Source organism: Taeniopygia guttata, chromosome 8 (genome assembly GCF_048771995.1).
Source record: "Taeniopygia guttata chromosome 8, bTaeGut7.mat, whole genome shotgun sequence".
NCBI lineage: Eukaryota > Metazoa > Chordata > Aves > Passeriformes > Estrildidae > Taeniopygia > Taeniopygia guttata.
This window is the reverse complement of record NC_133033.1, coordinates 1,251,339-1,270,964: the sequence shown is the minus strand read 5'-3', so window position 1 is coordinate 1,270,964 and position 19,626 is coordinate 1,251,339. Positions and strand designations below refer to the sequence as shown.

The following is a 19,626-nucleotide window of genomic DNA, read 5'->3' as shown; positions in this document are numbered from 1 at the left end:
GCCCTCATCCCAATGATCCAACTTCCAATAGCAAAGCCGAGGGCACGCAGGAAGGAGGAAATAAAAACGGGGTAAGGAAAACTGAGCTCGGCTCCCACAGGGCTGGGAAAACAGGGAGCCATCCTTGGTTTGGAATGCAGAGTGTAGGAAAAACCCTTTAGGGTCAGCCAAGTCGGTGGAAATGGGGTTAAATAAAAGTGGATAGGGGAAAAGCAGGAATTCCCTGGAACAGCACCTAGAATTCCCCCAGAACAGAAACCAGGGTGGGTTTTGACACAGAATCCAGGGTGGGTTTTCCCCCAGAACAGAATCCAGAGTGGGTTTCCCCCACAGAACAGAATCCAGAGTGGGTTTCCCCCACAGAACAGAATCCAGAGTGGGTTTCCCCCACAGAACAGAAGCCAGAGTGGGTTTCCCCCACAGAACAGAATCCAGAGTGGGTTTTCCCCACAGAACAGAATCCAGAGTGGGTTTTCCCCCACAGAACAGAATCCAGAGGAGGTTTTCCCACAGAACAGAATCCCGAGGAGGTTTTCCCACAGAATCCAGAGGAGGTTTTCTCACAGAATCCAGGGTGGGTTTTCCCGCAGAACAGAATCCAGGGGAGGTGTTCCCACAGAACAGAATCCAGGTTAGGTTTTCTCACAGAATCCAGAGTGGGTTTTCCCCACAGAACAGAATCCAGGGTGGGTTTTCCCCCAGAACAGAACCCAGGGTGGGTTTTCCCCACAGAACAGAATCCAGGGTGGGTTTCCCCACAGAACAGAATCCAGAGTGGGTTTTCCCCACAGAACAGAATCCAGGGTGGGTTTCCCCACAGAACAGAATCCAGAGTGGGTTTTCCCCCAGAATCCACAGTGGGTTTCTCCACAGAACAGAATCCAGAGTGGGTTTTGACACAGAATCCAGAGTGGGTTTTCCCCCAGAACAGAATCCAGGGTGGGTTTTCCCCACAGAACAGAATCCAGGGAGGGTTTTCCCACAGAATCCAGAGTGGGTTTTCCCTCAGAACAGAATCCAGGGTGGGTTTTCCCCCAGCTGAGCTTCCAAGGAAGCTGCTCCATGCTGAGGTGAGGGGCTGCATCCAGCCCTGTGTCAGGGAGTGCCTCCTGCCAGACCCTTGGCAGGGAGCTGGGATGGGAATGGTCCCTCTGGAAGCTCAAGGGAGCTGTCCCATAGGATGATCCCATTTAGGTGCCAAAATCGTGGTGGCCATGGGAGTTTGGATGGGTTTGGGTGCCCAGAGTCAACCAGGAAAGGGTTCCAGAGGTGGTGGATGCCCAGAGCCTCTTCCAAATCGGAATTTGGGAATTCCCTCGATCCCAAGCAGCAGTTCCTGTGTGTGTTGGTGTTTCATGGCATGGACTCATCCCACTGATCCATCCTGAATTCACAACGCCTGGCACGCGGGATAACGGGATCTGAAGCCTTCTTGGGATTTCCCTTTCTTGGGGAAGGGGTTTTATCTCCAAGGAAATATTTCCTGAGAAGTTTCCCTGCTTGACTGGCATTGGGAGCTCCCCCAGGGCTGGAAGATCCCAGCACGGGGAGAAACGGCCCTTTCATCACTTTTCCCTAAGGAATGTTTAGATGCCCACCTAAGGAATATTCAAAAAATTCCCTCCTTTCATCTCTCTGGGATGGGAGAGTTCCAGAGATGGGGAATGCTGTTGGATTTCTGGTGTGGGTGTGGAATAACAGCAGCAGCATCTCTGGGGTGTGCTGTGCTCCTGCTTCCTCCATTTAAACCATGGGAATTTTCCTTTCCAGAAGAAAACCAATGGAGCCCCAAATGGATTTTATGCAGAGATCGACTGGGACAGATACGTAAGTGTCCCCTGGAGCTGCCCTGCCTCCAGCTGCATCCCATGGGAATCCCTGGCACTTCCCACACTCATTTTGGGCTTTTTGGATTAAATCAGCTCAATCCAGACCGCAGTTCCATACCTTCAGGCCAGCCAGAATTCCCAGGAATGAGGTAGCCCTGGAGAGCTCTGTCCTGGCCCACGGGATGTTGCAGTTTAGCCAGAGAAAACTTTGAATTACAAACAAGGATTAAAGCTTTTCCTTCTGCACAATGAATCCTGGGATTTGAGGTGCCCTTTGCTCTGTGTGGCCCCAGGGGGCTGGGCTGTGCAGGACATCCTTTCCCACAGGAGGAAAGAGCTGTTCCAGCTTCTCAGGAATTAATGGTCCTCATTTTCCTGGTTTTTTTTTTTTTTTTTGTTCATTATCCAGAACTCACCTGAGCTGGATGAGGAGGGATACAGCATCCGACCCGAGGAACCAGGATATATCCTTTGGTTTTGGCTTTGCCTCTTGGGTTCCAGCCTGCAGCAGGAGCTGGGGTTCACAGGCAGGCCACTGGCTCTTTGCATGCCATTGTTGTTATTCTTTACTATTAATTAGAATTATTTATTTCCACCTCCTGGTTTTAATTTGGAGCTGGCTCTCCACAGTTAAGGCTGAATTCCTGAGGGAATTACCTGGGGCATTTGAATTGTTTTTGATTCACTGCTGTGAAATGGGGAGTGGGGGAACATCCCATGGGATGCTCCAAGGAGACCAAAATGTCCATGATTATCCCGGAAAAAAGGAGGATCAGGAAGGAGCTTCTGGTTCGTGACAAGGAGGGTGGAGCCAGGACAGGAGGAGGGGGAATGGCCTCAAATTCCAGGGGAGGTTTAGGTTGGATATTGGGAAAATCTCTTCATGGAAAAGGAACAGCTGCCTAGGGCAGTTGTGGGGCTGTGCAGTTTAACTCTGGAGGGATTTAAAATCCGTGTGGATGTGGCACTTGGGGACACAGGGCAGCACTGGGGGATGGCTGGACCCGATTGTCTCCTAGGGCGTTTCCAACCTGAGCAATTCCATGAAATCCAGACTCAGGTACAACCCTTGGGCTGGATGTATCCCTGAGAGCAGGGATGCAGCAGTGACAGCCCAGTTTTGGGGTCAGTGCTTGGGGACCGCCAGACTCCCCCTCTCCGTCGAGCCTGGGGAGCACCGAGGCAGAGAAATTCCTTAACTGTGCTGTACCTACCAAAGGAAAGCACTTCTACTCCTCCAGCGAGTCGGAGGAGGAGGAGGAGGCGCACAAGAAATTCAACATCAAGATCAAACCCCTGCAGGCCAAGGACGTCCTGCGCAGCGCCGCCACCGTGGACGAGCTCAAGGCCTCCATAGGCAACATTGCACTTTCTCCATCCCCCGTGGTGAGTCCCGCCCATTTTTTCCCGCCCATTTTTTCCCGCCCATTTTTTCCCGCCCATTTTTTCCCGCCCATTTTTTCCCGCCCATTTTTTCCCGCCCATTTTTTCCCGCCCATTTTTTCCCGCCCATTTTTTCCCGCCCATTTTTTCCCGCCCATTTTTTCCCGCCCATTTTTTCCCGCCCATTTTTTCCCGCCCATTTTTTCCCGCCCATTTTTCCCGCCCATTTTTTCCCGCCCATTTTTTCCCGCCCATTTTTTCCCCGCCCATTTTTCCCCGCCCATTTTTCCCCGCCCATTTTTTCCCGCCCATTTTTTCCCGCCCATTTTTCCCGCCCATTTTTTCCCGCCCATTTTTTCCGCCCATTTTTCCCGCCCATTTTTCCCGCCCATTTTTTCCCGCCCATTTTTTCCCGCCCATTTTTTCCCGCCCATTTTTTCCCGCCCATTTTTTCCCGCCCATTTTTTCCCGCCCATTTTTTCCCGCCCATTTTTTCCCGCCCATTTTTTCCCGCCCATTTTTTCCCGCCCATTTTTTCCCGCCCATTTTTTCCCGCCCATTTTTTCCCGCCCATTTTTTCCCGCCCATTTTTTCCCGCCCATTTTTTCCCGCCCATTTTTTCCCGCCCATTTTTTCCCGCCCATTTTTTCCCGCCCATTTTTTCCCGCCCATTTTTTCCCGCCCATTTTTTCCCGCCCATTTTTTTCCCGCCCATTTTTTTCCCGCCCATTTTTTTCCCGCCCATTTTTCCCGCCCATTTTTTCCCGCCCATTTTTTCCCGCCCATTTTTTCCCGCCCATTTTTTTCCGCCCCTTTTTCCCGCCCCTTTTTTCCCGCCCCTTTTTCCCGCCCTTTTTTTCCCGCCCTTTTTTTTCCCGCCCATTTTTTCCCGCCCTTTTTTTCCCGCCCATTTTTTCCCGCCCATTTTTTCCCGCCCATTTTTTCCCGCCCATTTTTTCCCGCCCATTTTTTCCCGCCCATTTTTTCCCGCCCATTTTTTCCCGCCCATTTTTTCCCGCCCATTTTTCCCGCCCATTTTTCCCGCCCATTTTTTCCCGCCCATTTTTTCCCGCCCATTTTTTCCCGCCCATTTTTTCCCGCCCATTTTTTCCCGCCCATTTTTTCCCGCCCTTTTTTTTCCCGCCCTTTTTTTTCCCGCCCTTTTTTTTCCCGCCCATTTTTTTTCCCGCCCATTTTTTTTCCCGCCCATTTTTTCCCCGCCCATTTTTTTTCCCGCCCATTTTTTTCCCGCCCATTTTTTTTCCCGCCCATTTTTCCCCGCCCATTTTTCCCCGCCCCCTGTCCCTTAACTGGGAAGGGCCACCAGAACCTGTCCTGATAAAACAATGGAATTTTTCATGTAAAATGGCTCAGACACAAATTCCTAAACACTCCCTCTCCTTCCCATCTCCCACGTGAGGGGTGAAGCTGCAGCACTCCTGTCCCTCTGCTTTGTCTTTAACCAGACACAAATCTTTGCTTCTTCTTTATAAAAAAATCCCTCACCTTCTCATTCCTTCTTTTTTTTCTCTCTCTCTGCCTTCTTTTAGAGGAAAAGTCCGGTAAGAAATGTAATTTTTCTCTCCTGGAATATTTTAAGCCAGCTTTGTGTGTGCTCTTGTCCTGTCTCTAGAACTAAAATGCCAAAAGCAAATAACAAATCCTGCCCTTCTACAAAGAAGTTTAATTTCCTTTATCGCTGACTTAGAACATTTTAAAATAGAATGTGTAAAATTAGAGCTGGCCTTGGCCCTGAGCGTGCTTTGGGGATGTAGTTCGGGTCCAAAAATTTGAACAAGGTGTGTAAGTGTTGGAATCTGAGGTATTGATGATTCCCAGGTTGTAGAAAGTCTCTGTCTTTCAGCCCCATTTCCAAAGCAGAAGCCATAATTGGTCTGTGCTGGTTTCAAGGTTGTTTATTCTGTTTATCTCTAACATGTTCTGCTGCCCTGCCGCAGCTCTGTCCTGCAGGGCAGCGTGTGGGGCTCTGCCCTCAGTGGGATGGTACAAACATTAAATACCACAAACTACCTGTGCTGGATTTACAATAACGTGCCAATATCTGTCACCTACGTTGGACAGTGTGTCCCCAGCCTGAACCAACAGAAAAATGCCAACACCACAGTGAAACATGGAGGGCATGAAGAAGGAGAAAAAGGACAAGGCACACCCAATTTCCTCCATCTTGTCCCCTTTGGACCCCTCATCTAGAATCCTAAAATTTTACTTTTGCACCCGTGCCACACTCAATTATTACTTATATCAAACCCTCAGAGCTGGTAATTCATCCTGTAAGATTGAAAACTCTTTTCCATGGCCAGAGATCACAGCCAGTGTCTCTGGGGGCTCTGTCCAGGGGGTTCCTGACCCCTGCCAGGGTCCCAGGGCAGCCAGAGGGAATTCCTGGACTCCCACATGTAAGGGCTCAGTTTTACTTGGACTATGGCACATCCAAAGTGAGGAGGAGGCAGGAAAATATTAATATACACATCCCTGGTGCCATTGGGGTTTCTCCAAGAGAACTCAGCTTCCAGTGGGGAAATCCCCCCATTTCCCAGGATTTGGGTTCCCCTGGGGGGCTCTCCCAGGGTGACCCACGAGGTGTGGTGACAGTGGGGACCCTGGGGTGCTGATGTGTCACTCTCTGACCAGGTGTCTCTTCTCTCCCCCTCTCGCTGACCGCAGCGGCGCAGCCCGGTAAGAGCCCTGGGGTGGGGATGGGGACATGGAGGGGTGCTGGGCTCTGGGGTGGGGACAGCTGCCAGTGGTGTCACACACCCCCTGTGCCACCCCAGTGACGGTGGGACCTCGCTGCCCGTGGCAGGGGAGGGTCCCCGTTCCCAGAGGGATTTACATCCCTAGGATGTGGCACTGGGGACAGCAGAGCTCCGTGCACCTCAGGGATTTTCTGTCGGGTTTTCTGCTCCCCGGAGCTCAGGCACCTGCAGGAAATGTCCCCTCAGGCAGCTCCTGCCACCTCTGCTGGGCTTTGCTCCTGGGGTGACAATGCCACGCACCCCTGTCCCTGAGCATCCCACTTATTCCTGTGCTTCTCCTTCCAGGGGACGATGAAAAGGAATTTATCCAGTGAGTATCTCCCGGAGTCTGTACAAACAGCACCCATTGCACCTGCTGGAGGGGGTTTGGGGAGTGAGTTAAATTTGGTTTAAAGTGCTCCTGGCAGAGCTGGTGGCTCCCAAAAGCTTTCCCTGGAGAAGGTGTGGGTGGCACCCTTGGGACACGTGTAGCAGTGCAGCTCCCTGCCTGAGCTCTGTACAGAAATAAATCAGAATTAAAAGCAGAATTTTCCTGCTGGGATCTGTGACAGCAGGGTGGGTGGGACACACACCAGGTGTGACCCCCCTGCTGCCAGCACAGGGTCTGGGGGCCGGGGGGACGCTGTGGGGTGGGGGTGACTCTGATCCTTGTGTGTCCTGTCCCAGGTGAGGAGATCACACGGCCCCGACGCTCCACGCCCACACCAGACCCCGCCAGGTCAGTGCTTCCTTCCAAAGCTGATTTTCCCAGCTTTCCCAAAGCACAGGAACCCTGCAAGACTTGTTTTCCCAAAACCAACCCCATCCATGCCCTGCAGCGGGTTCTTCCTAGAGATCTTCTCCTCCTCCTCCTCCTGGAGGGTCACTGCCCTCGAAGACTCGTTATGTCCTGTCATTAACGCCTCCAGTTAATTCTGGCTGGGCTTGTCCCAGGCTCAAGCTCCTCACCCCATCCCTTTGGGACATCCCCACTTGCACTGGGCTTGGTGGGAAGCTGGAGGGGTTAGATGGGATTTGGGAAGGAATTGTTCCCTGGGAAGAGCTGGGATGGAATTCCCAGAGCAGCTGTGGCACCCCTGGATCCCTGGAATGCCCAAAGCCAGGTTGGACACTGGGTTTGGAGCAGCCTGGACAGTGGGAGGTGTCCCTGCCATGGCAGGGGTGGCACTGGGTGAGGTTTAAACTCTTTCCAGCCAAAACCATTCCAGGATTTTGGCAGGGCTGGTGCTGGTTGGGATGCTCAGTGTCCATCCACCAAAAACTCCAAGGACATTCCCTGCTGGAAGCCACCTTGAGCCTGATCCGTAGGGAGCTGGCCGAGCCTGGGGGGATGTATTGATTTAGGACAGCAAACATGCAAGTTTTTATGGAATAAAGCCAAATCTCACTGGGAATGTGCCCTGTGCAGTTCCAGGTGTCATCTCAAGGTGTGTTGCAGCAGAGCATGGCCCAGATGTCAAGTATTTATTTTATTAAAATCCTTTTCCATGAAGTTTTGACAAACCCTAAAGCAACTCAGTGTCCCAGCAGCTGCTGTGGCACCACCAGCTTGTGGTGCTGCCGCTCTCCTTTCCCCTTTTCCCACCTGGAGAACCCCGTGTTTGGCCAGCTCCTCGTTGGTCTGGGGGGAAAAAATCCTCAAAAACATTTTGTGCTTGCCTCGAAGCCGGGGTGGGAACACAAACCTGCCCCTCATGGCCGCCCCTCTCGCCCCACAGCAGGAAACCCGGGGAGGATCCCGCGGCGCTGGCCCCGCTCTTCGGGCCCCCGCTGGAGTCGGCCTTCGAGGAGCACAAGCTGGATGGTGAGTTTGGGGCATGGCCAAGGGCTTTTGGGGCATGGCCGAGGGCTTTTGGGGCATGGCCAGGGGGTTTTGGGGCTGGGGCAAGTGACTTTGGGCCATGGCAAGTGAGTTTGGGGCCAGGGTGAGGGGTTTTGGGGTATGGCTGAGGGGTTTTGGGGCTGGGGCAAGTGATTTTGGGGCCGGAGTGAGGGGTTTTGGGGCATGGCCGAGGGGCTTTGGGGCCAGGGCAACGGTGTTTGGGGCATGGCAAGTGACTTTTGGGCATGGCCGAGAGGTTTTGGGGCTTGGGCAAGGGCATCTGGGGCATAGTGAAGGCTTTTGGGGCCAGGGCAAGGGCTTTTAGGGCATGGCAAGTGACTCTGGGCCCGGGGTGAGGGGTTTTGGGGTCAGGGCAAGTGACTTTGGGGCCAGGCTGAAGGGTTTTGGGGTCAGGGCAAGTGACTTTGGGGCTGGAACAAGGACATTTGGGGCCAGGCCAAGAGCTTCTGGGGTATGGCAAGTGACTTTGGGGCTAGGGTGAGGGAGTTTGGGGACCTGGTGAGTTTGAAGCTGAGCTGGACGAGTTTGGGGCTGTGGTGAGTTTGGGGACAGGGTACCCCCACCCTATCCCCACATTTGGGGACCTGGTGATTGAGTTTGGGGTCTGGGTGAGTTTGGGGTCTGGATGAGGGAGTTTGGGGCCACGGGAAGGTTCTCCAGCCTGGCAGGGGTGGAGTCCCCGTTCCTGGAGGGGTTTCACACTGGTGTGGATGTGGCACTTGGGGACAAGGTCAGGGTGGAGCTGGCAGTTCCCTGGGCTCCGAGGGCTTTTCCAAGCGGGACAATTCCCTGATTCCCAGCTCCCAGCCCTCCTGCTGGAGGAGGAACCAGCCCAGGCAGGGCCACCTTGGGGGTTAATTCGGGCTGGGTGGAAACAGAGCAAGAGCTTAAGTCAATTAGTTAATTATGAAGTCTGGGAGAGATCCTGACAGGGAACAGCTCAACAATATAAAAACTCAGGATTTTCCAGCCCAACCTTCGCCCTGGAGCAGAGGGGTTTAACTCCAGCCAGGATTCTGGACAAACCCTGCAGCCTTCCATGCCTAGGAAATGCCATCTCAAAAATGTCATTTTTTCCTTCCTTTAACACAGAGACACTTTGCTTCCTTCCAAAGCTGACTTTCCCAGCTTTCCCAAAGCACAGGAACCCTGCAAGACTTGTTTTCCCCAAAACCAACCCCATCCATGCCCTGCAGCGGGTTCTTCCCAGAGATCTTCTCCTCCTCCTCCTCCTCCTGGAGGGTCACTGCCCTCACAGCCTCGTTATGTCCTGTCATTAACGCCTCCAGTTAATTCTTTTAATCAAAGCAATGTTTGCAAGCAGTTCTCTGCACAAAAACTCCAAGAAATCTAAATTATATACAAAAATATATATATTTTCCCTCCTTTATTCCCTGGGAATACAATAATCTTTTCATTTTACTACCTGATGGGTTTTTTTGTTTGCATATTCTAAAATTCCAGACCACTTTGGCCATCAACACAATGCTTTCCTTCCCATAGTAAGCCTCCAAATCCATCCCTGGCATTGTTTTGTTTGTCAAGCAGCATAAGTGTCAAACTAATTGCACGTCCTGCTTCAGAATCAGACAGGATTTTAATTATCCACCATTACAGAACCCCCTGTCTTTAATTAATGAGGTCTCTGTCACTGTCTGGGCCCTCTTTTCCCAGAGCCTCAGTGCCTCATGCGTGTGTTTGGGTGATGGGAAGAAAACATTTGGGTTTTTCATTGCTTTCAAATGTTTATTTTTGATTTTTCAGCTGCTCTGGACCAGCCTGAGATATGGGGGTCAGTCCAACCCATCAACACAAACGCAGAGTCCCCAAAACTTCCAAGACCTTTTCCAACTGGAAGTAAGTGACCATGGAAATAAATTAATATCTCCAGAAATCAGGTCAAAGGTTTGAGCTGTCCTCATCCAGGCTGTGCAGCTTCACAGTATTTTAAATTAAAGGGGTTTTTTTTCCCCTTTGTTTGGCTTGGGTGACTGTGGGGTGGAGGAGGGAGTGGGATTGATGAGGAATGGAGGGATGGGATGGATCCTGACCCTGCATGTTCATGCCGTGGTTACTTGGCTGGAAAAGCTGGAAGCACCGGTTTTTCTGGGATAACATCAGGGGGAGCAGCACAGCCCCAATCCCAGATTTTGATTGCAGCTGCGGAGCCATTTCCTCTGCAGAAATGCCCCTGTTGAGCACAGCTGGCTAATTAGCCGCTGTTAATTAACCCCAGCATTCCCTATCCCGCATCCACACGGGATGGGCACGGGAGAAAGGTGGCGGCAGCCTCGGAGGATCCAGGTTTAATTAAAATGCGAATTTAGGGGGTTGGAACAGGAGGGAAGGCTGGGATGTACAAAAAGGGGGGAAATTCCATCAAACCCAACAGAAACTGCCAGAGGGCAGGGATGGATGGGGTACTGGGAAGAATTCCTGGGATTATTGGGAAGAATTCCTGGGATTATTGGGAAGAATTCCTGGGATTATTGGGAAGAAATCCTGGGATTATTGGGAAGAAATCCTGGGATTATTGGGAAGAAATCCTGGGATTATTGGGAAGAATTCCTGGGATTATTGGGAAGAAATCCTGGGATTATCGGGAAGAAATCCTGGGATTATTGGGAAGAAATCCTGGGATTATTGGGAAGAAATCCTGGGATTATTGGGAAGAAATCCTGGGATTATTGGGAAGAAATCCTGGGATTATTGGGAAGAATTCCTGGGATTGTTGGGAAGAATTCCCGGGATATCGGGAAGAATTCCTCCCCCTCATGAGGGTGGGGAGGGATGGGATGGATTCCCAGGGCTGCTCCTGGATCCCTGCAGTGCCCAAGGCCGGGGTGTGGAGCTCATCCCTGCCTCATGTCCTTCTCCCAGCGGTGATCCCGGGATGTGCCGCGCTCCTGCCGCTCTGCAGCTGAATTTTCCCCTCCCTGTGCTCTGTTCCAGCCCCTCCGCCGCTCCCCCCGAAGAACATCCCGGCCACGCCGCCGCGCACCGGCTCCCCCCTGCCCCCGGCCATCGGTAACGGCACCGGGAGGGACACCGGGGTGGGACAGGGACAGCCCCGGCACTGGGGTGGCACTGGGAAGGGGACAGGGCCATCCCCAGTCCTGGGAAAGGGACAGGGCCATCCCCAGTCCTGGGGTGGCACTGGGAAGGGGACAGGATCAGTCCCAGTCCTGGGAAGGGGACAGGGCCAGTCCCAGTCCTGGGAAAGGGACAGGGCCATCCCCAGTCCTGGGGTGGCACTGGGAAGGGGACAGGGCCAGTCCCAGCTCTGAGGTGGGATATGGCCATCCCCAGCCCTGGGATGGCACTGGGAATGGGACAGGTCCAGTCCCAGCCCTGGGGTGGCACTGGGAAGGGGACAGGGCCAGTCCCAGCCCTGGGAAAGGGACAGATCCCATCCTCAGCCCTGGGATGGCACTGGGAAGGGGACAGGGCCATCCCCAGCTCTGAGGTGGGATATGGCCATCCCCAGCCCTGGGATGGCACTGGGAAGGGGACAGGGCCAGTCCCAGTCCTGGGAAAGGGACAGGTCCCATCCCCGGCACTGGGAATGGAACAGGGCCAGTCCCAGTCCTGGGATGGCACTGGGAAGGGGACAGGGCCAGTCCCAGTCCTGGGAAAGGGACAGGTCCCATCCCCGGCACTGGGAATGGGACAGGGCCATTCCCAGTCCTGGGATGGCACTGGGAAGGGGACAGGTCCCATCCCCAGCTCCAGGGAGGCACGTCCCCATGGCTGCATTTTGGGCATGGATTTGGTCCCTGTCCATCCTCTTCCCTTGGAATCCAGAGAATTCCGGACTGGGCTGGGCTGGGAGGAGTTTCTGCCCTATCCAGTTCCCACCTCCCGCTGTGCCAGGCTGCTCCAAGCCCCGTCCAGCCTGGGCCTGGGCACTGCCAGGGAAGCAGGGGCAGCCCCAGCTCGGTGGTGTCTCAGTGGATGCTGCAGTAGAAGCAGCACAAAGATGGTTTTGCCTCCCAAGTCGGTCTCACCCCAGTGAAATTAATGTTTTTTACAACACCCTGCCTTTGGATCAGTCACTCTGGGAATGCAGGGCAGGATTAGCTCTGCTGAAAGCTGGGATAGATCCCCAATTCCAGAGCCCTGCTGTGCTGAAAGCTGGGATGGATCCCCAATTCCAAAGCCCTGCTCTGCTGAAAGCTGGGATGGATCCCCAATTCCAGAGCCCTGCTGTGCTGAAAGCTGGGTTAGATCCCCAATTCCAGAGCCCTGCTGTGCTGAAAGCTGGGATAAATCCCCAATTCCAGAGCCCTGCTCTGCTGAAAGCTGGGATAGATCCCCAATTCCAGAGCCCTGCTGTGCTCAAAGCTGGGATAAATCCCCAATTCCAGAGCCCTGCTGTGCTGAAAGCTGGGATAAATCCCCAATTCCAGAGCCCTGCTGTGCTGAAAGCTGGGATAGATCCCCAATTCCAGAGCCCTGCTGTGATGAAAGCTGGGCTAGATCCCCAATTCCAGAGCCCTGCCCTGCTGAAAGCTGGGATAGATCCCCAATTCCAGAGCCCTGCTGTGCTGAAAGCTGGGATAAATCCCAAATTCCAGACCCTGCTGTGCTGAAAGCTGGGATAAATCCCAAATTCCAGAGCCCTGCTGTGCTGAAAGCTGGGATAAATCCCAAATTCCAGAGCCCTGCTCCTGCCTGGAGCAGCCCTGCACGGCCTGTGCTGAGGAAAGCAGAGGTGTGCAGGGGCTGCTGCCCCAAATCCCTGCTGAGAGGTGGGAAAACCCCCCTGATCCTGCAGCCCAGGGCAGGAAAAATGGTGCTGGGAATGAGGGACACCCCGAGGGCAGGGATGGAAATGTGCTGAATGCAGCCACAGGACATCAGGTGCTTCCAAGCATATAATTCATGGTGCTGGCTGGTGGAAAAGCAGGATCTGAGCAGGGAAGACAGAGCCCCTCGGGGTGAAACCCCTGTGCCATGAGGAGCCCCCTGCTCTGTGCATCACCCCCTCATCTGTGCTCCCAGATCCCCATTTTCCTGCTGGCGGGAGCAGCCGGGCTGGCAGCGTGTCCATGTCCATCCATCCATCCATCCCCAGCAGCAAATGCCCCATCATCTGCTGGACTGTGCCTTGTGTGTGTGTAAAGCAAGTGGCTGAGCTCTGGTTTTGTCTGGTTCAGCAAATTCTTGTTTTATCCCCTCCACCCTAAATGTATTTTGGGATGGAGCCCCAAAATAGAGGAGTAGGGATGGGGTGATGCTGCCACGAGGATCCCAGAGGGCATTTAGTGTTAGGCTCTCCCTTCCCTGGATGTGAAATGCTTGGTTTGTGGATCTGTGGTGCTTCTGGAGTCAGGTGGGAATGTTGGTGTGTGGTGGCTCAGTGAGCAGAGCCCCAAAATCCCCATCTGTGCCCTGAAATCCCCATCTGTGCCCCAAAATCCCCATCTGTGCCCCAAAACCCCGACCTGTTTGTGCTTGTGGCTGGGCTGCATTCCCTGTGCCTGGAATACACTCCTGTGTGCATCCTGTGCTGCATGCCCCAGCTCCAGCAGTGTCCAACCAGCATGTCAAAATATATATATTTATACCTGAGTGTTTATAAATATATATATAGAGAGAGTGGGGCATGCCAGAGCGCTGAGTGCACACCTTTGATACCTGCTGATAAATCAGAGCTGCTGCTGAGGACGTGATGTGGTTTAGAGGACAAAAAAGGCTGTAAATTCAGGGGGAATTTGGGATTTCTTGGCTGTGAGTGCTGGCTCCTGGTGCATGCTCCTTCCTCCAGCCTTTGGATCCTGCAGGATTCATTCCATGTCCCACCTGGCTGTGCTGGAAACGTTCTTGCCCATGAATTATAGAAATAGAGATGATTTTAGCGCCTCTCCCGTAGAAGTAGAGCCCGTAGAGAGTAGCACAACCCTCACTTAATGCCTGGTGTAAAATAAACCTCCTCTGACCACAGGAGGGGACCAGGCAGCAGCAGAGCCCAAACGGGACAAACCCCCGTCCATCAATGACTTGGACAGCATTTTTGGCCCCGTGCCGTCCCCTAAATCTGCTGCTGCCACGGCGGAAGACAAATGGGTCAATTTTTCCGAGCAATCCCCGGAAAACGCAGCTCCGGAATTGTCACCCCGGGACGAAGCGCCGTCCCCGGCCGAGCATCCCCACCCGCCGCCCTCGCCGCTGCAGCTCCAAGACGCTCCCAAGAAGCTTCCTGAGCATCCTCACCTTAAGGATGATCCCGCCGAGCCCGTGGCCGCCTCTCCCAAAGATTTGGGGCTGGGTCAAAGAGCCACCCCGCCGCCCCCTCCGCCGCCCACCTACCGCGCGGTGGTCTCGTCCCCCGGACCGGCCGCCGGCTCGGGAAGCGCCAGCGGTACGTGCTGTGAGCTCGGCTGTGCTGCCCTGTGCCCCTGGTGACCCTCCTGCCTGGCTGTGTGGCACCAGCCAGTGTCCTGCTGCCAGCCTGTCCTGCCTTCCTTCCTTCCCTCTGCTGCCCTGGAGCTGGGAATCATCCCGAAATTCCCCGCAGCGCTTTCACCCCGAACGGGGCACGGGGTTGTTGTTGGTGTTGTTGGTGTTGTTGTTGTTGCTGCCGTGGTGTCGTCTGTGGGGATAGAAGTGGTTCAGGTAAATCCTCTGAGCGAGCCTCAGATCCAGGGTTGGGGTGTATTTATTTGTTTTTGCTCACATCCCAGTAATTCCCAGGTGGGAATGGTGCTCGGCTCTTCCTGGCTCTGAGCGTGGATGGGGAGATGTGTTCCAGAGCGAGCCTCTCCTCCGGGAGAAGCTGCAGGTTCTGCCTGCCTTCACCTGCTTAATTATGGATGTTCATTAAGGCAAACGAGCTGGGGGAGGCTCGGTTTGCTGGCACTCCGTGCTTGAGGAGCTGCAGCCTGGGCACAGCTCAGCCCCGTGCTGCCATCCCACATCCATCAAAGGTGATTTTTGAGGGAATCAGAGCCTTGAGGAGCCTGCACTGGTGGTGGGGTGGGTGTGCAACCCCCCAGCTCCGTGTCTGACCCCTGCCACCCTCCTTGGAATTTGTGTCACTGCCCGGGGGATGTGTCACCTGCAGGAGGGTCCCTGAGCGTGGCTGGTGCTGCAGCTGTGGCTTTGCTTCAGTGCTGGTGGCTTTTCTGTGCTGGCTCGGGGGGTGGACGGGGTCCCTGTGGGGGCTGCGGTGTCCAGCTGGAGCTGGAACTTCTCCAGGATTCTCCAGGAGCAGGAAACACCAGGATTCATCCTGCACCTCTCTCCAGCTGAGCACAGGATGGAGACGTGCCAGGGCTGCCCCCGAGGGGGTGCAGGGCTGGAGAAGCCTGTCCCAAGAAGATCCACATCCCTGCCCCAGCAATTTCTCCTGTCTGTGTTCTCCCAGAAGATCCACATCCCTGCCCCAGCAATTTCTCCTGTTTGTCTTCTCCCAGAAGATCCACATCCCTGCCCCAGCAATTTCTCCTGCCTCAGTCTTCTCCCAGAAGATCCACATCCCTGCCCCAGCAATTTCTCCTGTTTGTCTTCTCCCAGAAGATCCACATCCCTGCCCCAGCAATTTCTCCTGCCTCAGTCTGGGCAGCAAGCTGAGAAATGAAAGTGTGGACACAGCCACACAAAAATGCTGCAAATCCTCCAAAAGCTGCAGCAGGGTGTGCAGCACACATCCAGCACCTGTCCCACCCCTCCTGCCTTTCCAAGGCTGGTTTTGGGGTGCTGTGGAGCAGAACCACCCCAGGATCTCCTCCTGCCTTCGGGGCCCGTGGGTGGCACTGAGGCAGGGCTGGGGACCTGTGGAAGGGCTGGGTTGGAAGGGATCTCAAAGCTCGTCTTGTTCCAACCCCCTTCCACCACCCCACGTTGCTCCAAGGCCAGAATTCAAGCAGATTTCTGATTCCATGCTGCTTTCCACATGCTGTCAGTTTGTGGTGTAGGAAATAGCCATTCCCTGGATGGAAGCCACCGTCTGGCCAGGCTTTGGCTACCTGGTGGCCACAGAACCCTCCCTACAAGGCTCCATCCTGTGACACTTCATCCTGCGAGGTTATTTTCCCTCAATATTCCCTATTTTGTCAGGCTTTTCTTGGGATAAGAAAGGAAAAATTCAAACTTTGGTTCCCAAATTAGGCTTTGAAATAAAAGTGGCTTGAATTTTGGAGTTGTGCAAAGGAATGACTGGAATTCACTCCTTTTAAGCCAGGCCCTCTCTTGCCTGAGCCTGCTCTCCTTCACCTCTTCTTGTTTCTATAAATCCAGCTTTGATCTTTGCTTAATCTGAGCTATCACCCAAAGAACTCAGGAAATTATTCTCTTGTAAGTGGGGCAATTATTAAGTTGCCATCTTACCAGTCTGAGGCATGGAGCTGCTGAGCTCCATAAATGTTGGTGACAAGCACTGGCTCAGCCACCCTGGCACTGAGCTCTGAGTTCCCTCCCACTCCTGCTGCCCTTCATGTCCTGGTGCCCCTCTCCAAGCTCCAGTTCCTGCTGGGCTTCTCCTGGAGGGAATTCCTGTGTGTGCAGCAGAGCAGGCTCCTGGATCACCTGTTGGAATTCCCATTTGGCACAGAGATCCCCCTCTGCAGCAGGGCAGGGCCTGTGTGAGCCCTGAGCTCAGCTCCCTTCTTGGGGAGCCTCTCCAGCAGGTTGGGAGCTGTGTTGTGCTCCCAGCAAATCCTTTCCCTTCCACCCTTCCCCTTTGCTGAGCCAAAGCTCTGCCCTGTGATGAGCACCCCCAATTCCCATTTGTGCCACCCCTGGAGCAGCGTTTCATCAATCACCCCATCCCTCCTGCCCGTGGTTTTTGGGACAGCTGTGAGACTCCTCCCATGGCAATTTTGCAGAGGGAACTGGGCACTGAGCAGCCCCTGCCAGGAATCCACGGGCATCATCCATCCTGGCACGCTCTGTGCCACCACCACGGGCAGCTCTGGGGGCTCTGGGGTGGGCAGAGCCCGCGGGGCACTCACAGCTCCCCTTCCTTGCAGGTTCCTCGTCCCCGGCTCGCCCCGGAACGCCGCTGGCCACCTGTGGCACCCCCCCGCCGCCGCCACCCCGACCCCCGTCCCGGCCCAAGCTGCCCCCCGGCAAACCCCCCGTCAGCGACGTGGTACGTGGGCTGGGCTGGCTCCCCGGGGTGGGCTGGGCTCCCCTGGGATCCATGAATTCCCCGTGGGAAGGGCTGTGCCACCGCTGCTCTGCCTGGTGATGCCACCCACTGAATGGGCTGGGGTGGGATTGTGCCCCAGGAAGGGTTTGGGGGCAGGCAGAGCAGTGCCAGCCCCCCCAGGAGCGCAGGGCTGTCCTGTGTGCCACCCCAGGCTGCTTCAGGTAAGTGTGAGGGTTTGGGGGTTGATGCTGAGGGTATAAAACAGCCCCTAAAATGTCCCTAAGAGCGTGGGGAGCTGGCACCTGGTGGGCACTGCTCCCTTCCCAATGCCAGCCCTTTCCATCCATCCCACGGCCCCTGGAGCTGCCACCCTCGCTGTGGTGTGTGGTGGGCATAATCTGTTTTTCCAGCTCCAAGCTAAAATGCCGTTGGTACTAAAACAACTCAAATTATTCCAATTTTTCCTCTGGGGAGCCACAGAGCAGTCAGGAGGGTCCAGGCAAATTTTTGTTTGTTTGATGCAAATGTTTCTGTGTGGATTTTCTTTAACTTTGTGTTCTTTTATGTTTCTCTCCAGTCCAGGCCTTTTAGCCCTCCCATCCACTCCTCCAGCCCTCCTCCGATAGCACCTTTAGCCCGTGCTGAAAGTACTTCTTCCATATCTTCCACCAATTCCCTGAGTGCAGCCACCACTCCCACCGTCGGTAAACACACACAGCACTGCTGTTCTTTCATCTTTCCTGAGGCCTTTCCATTGCTAAATCATTCCTTGGGGTCGGATTCCTCAGTTTTCATCGGGGTTTCAAATGCTAAAAGGGATTTGAGGAGGGTGAGGGATCAGGAGGGTGATGCTGCCAGGGAAGTTTTCCCAAATGTTGTGGGAAATGGATGCTTGGTGAAAGTCAAGGAAATCGTAACAGAAAATTCAGTTCTGGGCTGTGAATTGGGGCAAAATAAGCTTTTTTTGCAGGGGATGCTTGTGCCTGGAGGGGAGTGGGGCTGGAAGCCAGACCTTGGGATCCAGGGATATTAAATCTCTTGGAATGTCCTTAAATTCACACTTGCCCTTAAAGCAGTAGCAGAAAAGGGGTCTTGGAAAAGAAAGTGGCTTTTCCCAGCCGCTGGGCAGAACCAAACGCTGCAGTCTCCTCTCCAAGGGGCGTCCTGGGAAAAGTGGGGTTTGCCAAAACCCCGGGCATGCCATGGGAATGGGAATCGAGTCTGGCTGGCAGCTCCCAGCTCCAGGTGCTGGGACCCCCACGCCTCCCCCTCCATCCCCTCTGTCCCCTCTGTCCCTGCTGCCAGCGCTCCTCCTCCTCCACCCCTGCCTGCCAGCCCCTGCTCCCTGCGGCTCCATCTCCTCCCAGGATCACCTCCCTCCTTCCCTCCTTTGTCTTTTCTTCCCAACCCTCTGGAAAAGGCGGCCTGGCGGGAGTTCCGTGCGCTGGCCGCGGTTCGTCACCGCTGTCACAGCGGTGGCACTGCCACCAGCCCCGCCCGAAGGTGCTGGTGACGGCCACCGTGGCTTTGCTGGAGTCTTGACTGCGTCTCCGTCCTGTTGTCACCTCACTCTCAGGTGTTGTGCCTGCTCTGGCTGTCGGTCACTGTCACAGCACCCGCTGGAAAAATGTCACCGCACAGCGGGCCTGAGCGTCCCCTGTGCTAAGGGACACCGCTGGTGGCACTGGCAGTGCCCTGAGTGGTGCCAGGGGGCACGGTGGCCACAGGGAGGGAGGGGACAGCCAGGCTGAGGACAGGGACAGTGCCAGGGGCTGTGGGAAGCTGAGAAGGGCGATGGGAGCGAGCTGAGCTCTGCCACCTCAGGTCCCTCAGGCTCTCCGTTTGCATTTCTTTTTTTCTCTCGTATATTTTTGGGATCAAAAGCTGCTGTTGGATGATTTAGTGAGCTCCCCGTGCTGAGCAGAGGGGATGAGGTTGCTGGGCTGGGGGGAGAAGCTGGGGTCCCACGCCCTCCATGGAACTTTCCTTGGAGTAGATCCCAAACTGGGGCTCTGGGGTCACCCCTGACCAGGGAGGTCCAAACAGGGCAGCCAGGAGGAGCATCCCAGATTTTGTTCCAGCTCCATGCATAGATTATGCTGAGTGGGAAGGGATCCACAGGGGTCATTGATCCAACTCCTGCCCTGCACAGACACCCGACATTCCCACCCTGGGCATCCCTGGGAGCGCTGTCCCAAAGCTGCTCTGGCAGCCTCAGGCCGTGCCCATTCCCTGGGGATCTGGGCAGTGTCAGCACCCTCTGGATGAGGAACCTTTTCTGCTGGCATCCAGCCTAAACCTGGGGAAAAGCTGGATGGGGCACAGGCAGAGACAGACAGGGCTTGGGGGAAAGCCTCTCCTGGTCCCCACCAAGGCAAGGGCGGCCACTGGTGTTGGGTGAGCATCCAGGGAAATCCCACAGCAGAGGAGGGGCAGCTTGCAATTCCCAGAAGAAGAAAAGCTGGGCTGGGAGGTGTGCAGGGATGGGCAGGTCTGGGACACCCCAATCCAGCAGGGGCTGGAGTTTGGCTCCACCACATTCCCCATCTCCCGTTCCCTGTGGCAAAGTCCCACGGAGTTTGTCCGGGAGCAGGGGCAGGGCTGCTCCATCCCCGTGTCCTCCGTGCTGTTCTGGTGTGCTTTCCTCGTTGGCTGCATGTCAGTCTGGACGATTCCTGGCACAGCAAGGAGCTCTTTGCT

At 54.8% G+C, this 19,626-nt stretch overlaps 1 protein-coding gene across 2 annotated transcripts in view; it reads left to right on the top strand.

Annotated features, from left to right (window-relative positions):
* SGIP1 (SH3GL interacting endocytic adaptor 1) overlaps positions 1–19,626 on the top strand; it is a 56,217-nt gene that overhangs the window by 17,840 nt on the left and 18,751 nt on the right. Inside the window, exons 4-16 of one of the 2 annotated variants that reach the window (XM_072932615.1) lie at positions 1,771–1,827; positions 2,239–2,293; positions 3,040–3,215; positions 4,763–4,774; positions 5,898–5,909; positions 6,275–6,299; positions 6,656–6,707; positions 7,708–7,793; positions 9,597–9,689; positions 10,785–10,859; positions 13,780–14,196; positions 16,805–16,926; positions 17,504–17,630. In XM_072932615.1, the coding sequence (XP_072788716.1) occupies positions 1,771–1,827; positions 2,239–2,293; positions 3,040–3,215; positions 4,763–4,774; positions 5,898–5,909; positions 6,275–6,299; positions 6,656–6,707; positions 7,708–7,793; positions 9,597–9,689; positions 10,785–10,859; positions 13,780–14,196; positions 16,805–16,926; positions 17,504–17,630 (1,309 nt within the window). Of the gene's footprint in view, positions 1–1,770; positions 1,828–2,238; positions 2,294–3,039; positions 3,216–4,762; positions 4,775–5,723; positions 5,910–6,274; positions 6,300–6,655; positions 6,708–7,707; positions 7,794–9,596; positions 9,690–10,784; positions 10,860–13,779; positions 14,197–16,804; positions 16,927–17,503; positions 17,631–19,626 lie in introns of those variants that run through there. The other variant, XM_072932614.1, reaches the window with a different exon arrangement.